The sequence below is a fragment of the Gasterosteus aculeatus genome, chromosome 20 (assembly GCF_964276395.1).
Source record: "Gasterosteus aculeatus chromosome 20, fGasAcu3.hap1.1, whole genome shotgun sequence".
Taxonomy (NCBI): Eukaryota; Metazoa; Chordata; class Actinopteri; order Perciformes; family Gasterosteidae; genus Gasterosteus; species Gasterosteus aculeatus.
Genome location: NC_135707.1, coordinates 14,130,245 through 14,138,194, shown reverse-complemented (window position 1 = coordinate 14,138,194; position 7,950 = coordinate 14,130,245). Strand labels below are relative to the sequence as shown.

The following is a 7,950-nucleotide window of genomic DNA, read 5'->3' as shown; positions in this document are numbered from 1 at the left end:
TACAGTATGTATTTTGCTATTCTCCCTCGCTGTGAAACAATATCCACAATCCTTCCGTCGAGGTTGGATTGATGGCGTTCATCATACAACGGTCTCTCCATCGCTAGACGGGCAGGTTGTTATCGACGTGTGACCAAAAGGGCCAGGAAGGTTTTGTGAAGGGATCACTCGGGCTGCTGCGGTTCTGCATTTGCCTTTTGTCAATACAATTAATGCTCCGCCAATAACAGGAACTAGATGTATGAAAGAGACCTTTGTTAACGTGTGGAAGCAGGTGCATGGCTGCGTTCTGAAAGCCTGTGCGGATCGGCGTCGCTGAAGGAAAAAGGTATAGAGATGATTTGCTCTGACAAAGCACCAGCCCTGTTGGCTTAATGGCGTTTTAAGAACTTCAGCCGAGTATCCCGTCGAGCCTAATGAAGGATACATCTTTCCCTCCAAAGCCGGTTCCCGTCTCTGTGGGAACCGGCTGATAGCAGGTAGACTTTGCCCCCGAAGGCGAACCAACACTACAGCAGAGAGACCCGGTCGTCACAGCGGAGGTAAGACACTTTAGAATGGATTAGAGCTGCAGTTCATTGATTTCTTTTTGGAGTCAGACAGCAAATCACTTGTTGAAGACTTTAGAAACATAGTGAGCACTTTTCAACGCTTCATTCGTCATCTCTCGCGACGTACCAGCCTTTTGGGCTGAAGAAGCGAACCCGAAAACAAAGTCCACTTCAGGCCATGCAAATATTTTTGAATAAGTCGAAATACGTATCCACGGTGTCCTATTCATCACAGCTGTTGGTTTGAGGAGTTGAGTTTAGTCAAGCTAAAGTATTCCAAATGTGCTTTTATGTGCCGTTTGATTTATTGCTGCCATTAGTTCAAGCGTCATTGATAATAACTGATGCAGGAAGTGGATATTGTTACTGATTAGCAGCTTTCCTGGAAGAACAGCACTGGTTATTGTGTAACTAATTAGAGTGAAGTCTTTAATGACTAATGCGAAACCAGGGACTTCAGCGGCTACTGTGTGTCTTCACAAACTATATATAAAATAGAATGGCTGATTACTGTCCGTCCTTGACGACAACTGAATCTCGTCTGCGAGCAATTAACCACAACCCATTTGGCCATTAAATACACATGCAGCGCTATTAAACGAATGCTTAAGGCCCTAATTACCTACGTTAGTCACGGATTGCTCTTGTGTTTGTGTGATGCGTCATTTATTTGTTCCACTCTGTCATCGCCCCATTTGGCAACTCAACCTCACCTCGCTGCTGAGCACGAGAACCGTAACCTTCCTGTGTCTCCGATGTGGATTCATCGTCCCTCAGTTGGTGGAAACCTTTGGTGGAATGGACCGGACTAATGCCAGTGGAAATGGAAATGATCCACCTCTCCCCCCTCCGTACAACCCCCAGGACTACGGGCAGAGTTCCTACTCAGGGATGAGCTATCAGGTGAGCATTCACATTAGTTTTTCATGATTTTGGCTTTGAAAGTGTGATATTGTTGTTGTTGGTCTGGGTGAGTCAGGTGGGGAAGGGGAACGTTGCAGTGGTCTCCCCTCCTGGCGCCTACGATAACACGGCCCATCCGGAGGACATGGCAGCCGCTGCAGGCGACTGGGAGTTCGATCAAGCGCCGCCTGACTACTGTCAGGGCCTGGAGGATAGCAGCTTCAGTGACTCTGCCGTACGAAGAGGTGAGGGCCAGAAAAAGAAGGGAGAGAAAGGAACCAGTGGGCTTGTGTTTGCATAGTGAGAGCAGAATAAGCACGTACAACACGTACTCCCTCACCGGCCATGCAAGGTTTTCTTGAAATAGATTTGAAATTGAAAACGATTTCCTGATCTCGGCTCATCTCTTCACCGCCCACGCAACACAGCAATTATTAAATAAGAGGCTGTTTAGTGTAAACAATTTCTCCCATGTTTTGCCACATAAACAAAGCTACCTGCCTGTCTGCTTTGAACTGGCGGATTTTATTTCATGCTGCTGTCTAAGAGTCTCTCTTCCTGTCTATCCGCCTCAGAATGTGTCGGTGTGTTTCCCTCTGAACAGGTTTCATAAGGAAAGTCTACTTGACCTTGATGCTTCAGCTGCTTGTGACTGTCGGAATCATCTGTGCGTTTCTTTACTGGTGAGGCACCGTTGCACAGAAGGAGTTCCTTCCGAAAAGAAATGAAACCATGTCAGGCCCCCATCCATCAATCCTCATTTAGTGTCGCTTCTGACAGCCTCCGACATCACACAGGAGCACACCTACAGTATTTGTGCCCACAACAACTTTGAGCATGCAGTTCAACGCTGCTATTATCATCATGGATATGTGAGGTGAGACGAGATGGGGGAGAATTAAAGGGCATCTGCCACATATTTGTTGCTTGCGGTAGTTTGAGAAGTTTATGCAGTGGGAAGTCTTGGATACACTGCCGATTTTGCAGGTTTTCCCACTTACAAAGCATGTAGGGGTCTGTCATTTCTATCATAGGTACTCCCACCGTAGCGTAAGGCTGACTTTTTAATGCATTTCTGCTGCGGGACATAAACAAGGAATGTGCCTTCACACCAAGGTGCGATTTCTCTCTCTTGGTGAAACAGCCCTGAGATCTGATTGGCCAAGCCACAGACACCACAGGGGGTCCCTCTTCTATGTTCTGTGAGTTCCTCTCTCAAACTTTCTTTCCGAACTGGCCTTTGCCAGCGCAAGGTTAAACCAGCCTCTTTCAAATCCACATCTTTCCCAATCGACTTCAAGGCGAAACATCTAGTAAATCTCTTCAAACTCTCCGGACTGACCTCAGGTCTGTGTGAGGTTAAAGAGCTCCAGAGACGTCCGGCTGCCCCAGTCTTCACTTCCGGCCCGAGCAGCTCACCAAGAAGGAAAGCCTCTTCTACCCCCTTGGATACAACTTGCGTGTTCCAAGAGCACCGACAGCTTTTGTGCCACCAAAAAAACCGACAGTCCTTATGATCCCCACAACAAAGGACCACGCGGACACCCAGAAAACCCCATCAAGGCACAGTAAGGCTAAGTCTGGGCGGAGGTCAGATTAGCATGTGTCGTTATTTTTGTTTTGATGTTTACTGTATTGTGTAACGAGAGATTGTGTATGTTTATGAACCGCTATCGTGCCGCACTGTTCCGAATAGGATATGCTTATGAAAATCTAAAACTCCACTCGCCGTGTTTGGAGGAAGAAGGATGAGCACAACCCCGAGAACACCATCCCAACCGTGAGGCGTGGCGGTGGAAACATCATTCTTTGGGGATGCCTTCCTGCAAAGGGGACCGGCCGACTGCCCCGTGTTGAGCGTTGAGGATGGACGGGGCCGTATATCGTGAGATCTTGGCCAACAACCTCCTTCCCTCAGTGAGAGCATTGAAGAGGGGTCGTGGCTCGGTCTTCCAGCATGACGACGACCTGAAACACACAGCCAGGGCCGCTAAGGAGTGGCTCCGTAAGCAGCATCTCAAGGTCCCGGAGTGGCCTCGCCCGTCTGCAGACCTGAACCCAATAGAAAGTCTTTGGAGGGAGCCGAAAGTCCGAGTTGCCCAGGGACAGCCCCGAAAGCTGAAGGATCTGGAGATGGTCTGTGTGGAGGAACTGGCTGAAATCCCCGCTGCAGCGTGCAAACCCGGTCAAGAACTACAGGAAACGTATGGTTTCTGTACCAAATATTAAGTTTGGCTTTTCTGATGTATCAAATACTTATGTTATCCAATAAACTGCTGAATATATATTTTAAATCATACAATGTGATTTTGTGGATTTTTGTTTTAGATTCTGTCCCTCACAGAGTACCTGTGATAAATAGACTCCTATTCCTTCTATGTGGGAAAACCTGCAAAATCGCCACTGTATCAAATATTGTATGTTTTGTATAATAGATGTGGTAGAATGCTGCTACGGTCATTTCTTTTCATGAATAGTAACCTGCTCCCATGTGCACAATGCTCTGTCCTCTGTTAATATTTAACAAAATCACTCCACTGCGCCATCAAATGAATGGAGCCGCTATTAAACGCTCCGCTCTCCCTCTCTCCCCTGCGCTGCTGGAATAACAGGGAGGCTCTCAGGAAATGGACCCGGGCCAACTCGTGGTTCTCCTTCACCACCATGTAAGCCATCCGAAACCCTCCGTTCAATCGTCTGTACGCCGCAAACTTTCTTATATCAACCAGTTTAAACCAACAACAAATATCCTGTTGGGGAGTCACCTAAATGAAAATGTGACAAAGGAAATCCATAGAGGTAATTCACAAACTGTCCCCAGAGTCTGGCTTTCAATCCGGGACACTGCCAGCTACGCTGCATGAATAATGCACTTTGTGGATTCACATATAGAACATAGTGGTTTTTCTCGCTGTTTATAGGCTTTTTTTTATTTGCCATTTACGATGCACTCTATATTCCCTGTGAAATAGAGCGCTGGTGATTGTGCTCATTGTGGCCTTGTCCTGCTGTGACAACCTCCGTCGTCAAGTCCCCCTCAATTTCATCTCCCTGGGCCTGTTTGTGAGTAGACGCAGTACCAGCCGGGCATCACATCAAACCCCCACCACACCTGCTCTATTTCACAGTTTTGATCGTGTCGTGTATTTACTCTGTGTGTCTCAGACCTTTGCAGAGGGCCTGATGCTCGGCGCTGCTACAGTGTGAGTATTTGTTCCCCACTCATGCTGTCTCAATCACACAAGAAATGACATCTAATCACATCAAGCGCAATGAAGACGTTATCAGACCTGGTTCAACAAATTAAAAAGCACATGGGATCGGATTTACAGAACATGATAAATTGGAACCTTCACAAACAGTTCCAAAACAGTGTTCCAAAACACTGCTTGTGTACAAACACGTTTCCTCTTTGATCTGAGACATTTTGTATTTTAGCACTGTGTAATATTTATAGCTGCCTGACTATCAATAACTGAAGCTCTAACTGATATGAAGTGAACGTAATACATTGTGATATAGTTGTCCAAAGTGGGTCCTAGTTCAGACACCCATGATACAGGCTATGAAATGAAAGAAGACTGCGTTTCCGTTTGTGAATCCACTCTGCGTGCTGAATGGTTTCACATGACATCATAGGGAGCTTCTCTTTGCACATCTGCTTCTGTGTGCAGACGCTTTGATGCAGAAGCTGTTCTGTGGGCTGTGGGCGCAACAGCGCTCGTGTCCTTTGCCTTGACTCTGTTTGCTGTGCAGTCAAAGGTCAGTCACAAGGACATTGGACTCAGTTTGCATTTTCATAAAGTGTAGCGTTGCCACGCAGTCAGTGGTAAATGTCCATATGCTGTGGGTCCTGTGCAGTCAAAGGAAATGTGTTAAACGGCCAGACTGCCTCTTGCAGTGTTTGCTATATCCAGTCATGGGTCCAGAACTCTGCTTTGACCGCTTTGCTGTCCAGGCAAAACATTGATTATTACTGATATCAGGGTGTTTTTTCAAGTCATGTCTATTCTTTATGTCCAGTGGTGGGACAGAAGACACACTGGCTGGATCTTGAGTTCGGAAGTGTATGATCCATGATGCTGCTCCAGGCACATATTTTATACACTGGCGATCATGATCTCTCCCCATTAGTATCTGAAATAAAAGTAATACATGAACAACTCATGGCAAACATGCAGCTTGCATGAGTGAAGTTTATAACAAGTGGTCTTGCTTTGTTAGCAGTAGTCAACATGCACAGGTGTGGATACCTTTATTTATAGTGTGGCATGATGTTTCAGGACAAAAGTCATCATATAGGCAGTGGAGCAAATAATTTAAATTGCGTTTAGAGTCCCTCTTAATTGCCATCTGAATATAGTTTGGCATTTCGCACATTTTACTACTTATTGCATCTGAAGTAGCTACAGACACTTATTTCAACTGCTTACAAAAACCAACACGCAGGTGTGTAATGACGATACTTAGAATAAATCTGTTCCTAAATGCTCTGTCATTAGTAATCTGTGGAGAGAGGCATGTACATGGGCTGTAAATAGCCTGCGTGTAGAGGGGGAAACCGTGACATCAACAGCACGCTGCTTCCTAACCCCGTAAAGGAGTTTATCTTTCTGCGTGCGTTCACTCCTGCAAACACTTGCACTTTACTCTGTTTATTTCTCCTTATGACATCACGTTCATCTTGCTCTGCAGTCAGTTCAGTTCCAGAGCCTTTTCTTTTTGTCTCCGTCCCGGTGATGTAAATGTCACGCAGACTCCCTTTGCATGGTCCGCCCGTAGCTCCTCAGGTGATCAGTGTTAGTCATTCTCCTCTTGTAACTGCCATCTTTCTTCCATCTGAAAAGGGCACGCAGGCCAAAGCGCCACCTCCCCTCCCCCGCAGCTCGTTGATTAATTATCCAGAGTAATGACACGCGGAATCATTGAAATCTTGTGTATTGAACTACAATACGTCTTCATCATTTAGCGATCAGCGGCATGACGGATCGCAGCTTGGATGCGGGACACCTTGAGCATCTCGGCTTATATAAATGATGTTCTGTCCACTGTCTTGTGTTTTGTGAGGCTCGTCGTTCAGTGTCGCCTCTCTTCTCCCCACTTTCTGGCATCAGTGGGACTTCACCGGACTGAACGGGAGCCTGTGGGTGTTGATGTGGACCCTCTTTTCCTTTGCGTTGCTGTGTGGAATCCTCCGATCGCAGGTAGCTCAAAGAGACGTTGTGTTCATGTGATCTTAAACGAGTGGCAGTCTTCAGAGCGTGCGCTCTCAAACTGATGCATTTAAATCTACAGCGCTGTTTGATGGGCTGGCTGTAAGTGTCTCAGCCTCAAACAGCAAATTCACAGATTATCATTCGTTTGATTTCCCGCTGCTATTTTTACATGACAACAAATGAATGGGAACGGACAATAATCACTGCTTTTGTAACGCGTATTGTGTGCATGCATTATCAAACGAAGAAGGCTCACTTTTACAGGATGAGCTGGAATTATTGGGACGAGCACAATGTGTCATTTTACTCAAATGGAGAATAAAACACATTTAATTTTTAAACACGCATTGCTAAATGCCTTTGCTGAATTTGTGTCTGATCCTTTCAACAGTATCTCTACATCTTATACGCCTGCCTGGGAACCTTGCTGTTTTCTTTGGTAAGTACATTGAAAGTTGAATGATGGAACGTGTTTTGAACGCAGCAGAGGAAACAACCGTGAAGGCTTGATGTCAAAGGAGTTTGTGCGATGTGAGCTCTGACGCCAGCCGGCCAGTCTTGTCATACCCGTTGGTGCAAAGAGAGCGACTTTGACGTCCTCGTGCCCTTTAATTTCAATTATCGCACGTCTAACAGCAGCAGACTTCATTCTCACAGCCGGCTCCCTGCGTGCCTTTGGCGTTAACAGCAAATGTTGTGACCCGTCCCGTCGGCTGGTGGAACAAACTGCTGTCAGCGCACGCTCAGCCGACACGGTCCTTTACACGGCGTGTTTATCATCACAGTCGCTGCTCTCAAAGATAAGCAACGCCGGCCGTGTTTTCCCCCCCTCGGACCCGACCGGCTCGCTGTCTCTTTCATCACAGAAACGCGCTGCCTTCAGACGTCGGCCTCGGCAGCGTCTCTCATCTCTGTCCGTCTCTCCGCAGTACTTGGTGTTTGACACGCAGCTCATCCTGGGCGGGAAACACAGGAAGTATCAAGTGTCTCCTGAGGAGTACGTGTTTGCTGCGCTCAACCTCTATTTGGACATTGTCTCCCTGTTCCTCCTCCTGCTGCAGCTCATCGGCCTCTGCCGCTGAGTCTGTGGATGCAGTAATGCACACATGGAAATGTGTAACTATTCTGTAGTTTGAGTGGAGCTTAAAGAAACCAAAGTGACTCCATTAAAGGACAGAATCTGTCAGTGTTTACACTCCCATGAAACATTGTGGGTTCTGTGATTTTTTTTTCCTCCCGTCCAAAATATGTTTGATTAAAAAGGGAGGCATTTAAATGAA

The 7,950-nt window shown here is 46.6% G+C and overlaps 1 protein-coding gene across 2 annotated transcripts; it reads left to right on the top strand.

Annotated features, from left to right (window-relative positions):
• Window positions 1–233: 233 nt before the first annotated feature.
• On the top strand, window positions 234–7,876 carry LOC120810239 (protein lifeguard 1). 2 transcript variants are annotated; one of them, XM_040164621.2, is made up of 12 exons: window positions 234–328; window positions 444–542; window positions 1,329–1,454; window positions 1,531–1,699; window positions 2,059–2,137; window positions 4,067–4,120; window positions 4,427–4,517; window positions 4,620–4,657; window positions 5,129–5,216; window positions 6,569–6,658; window positions 7,062–7,109; window positions 7,600–7,876. In XM_040164621.2, exons 3-12 carry the CDS (start codon window positions 1,350–1,352, stop codon window positions 7,750–7,752), a joined length of 915 nt encoding a protein of 304 aa, XP_040020555.2. In that variant the 5' UTR covers window positions 234–328; window positions 444–542; window positions 1,329–1,349; the 3' UTR covers window positions 7,753–7,876. The 2 variants fall into 2 exon arrangements, with proteins under 2 accessions (XP_040020555.2, XP_040020554.2); XM_040164620.2 differs by lacking the exon at window positions 234–328 and having other exon boundaries at window positions 416–542.
• Window positions 7,877–7,950: the final 74 nt, after the last annotated feature.

Excerpts from the sequence above, each read along its gene's own strand:
- LOC120810239 (XM_040164621.2), top strand. The coding sequence starts at position 1,350 with ATGGACCGGACTAATGCCAGTGGAAATGGAAATGATCCACCTCTCCCC. Across the intron at positions 4,658-5,128 it reads ATGCTCGGCGCTGCTACAGT|ACGCTTTGATGCAGAAGCTG; the intron begins GTGAGTATTTGT and ends TTCTGTGTGCAG. Across the intron at positions 5,217-6,568 it reads TGTTTGCTGTGCAGTCAAAG|TGGGACTTCACCGGACTGAA; the intron begins GTCAGTCACAAG and ends TTCTGGCATCAG.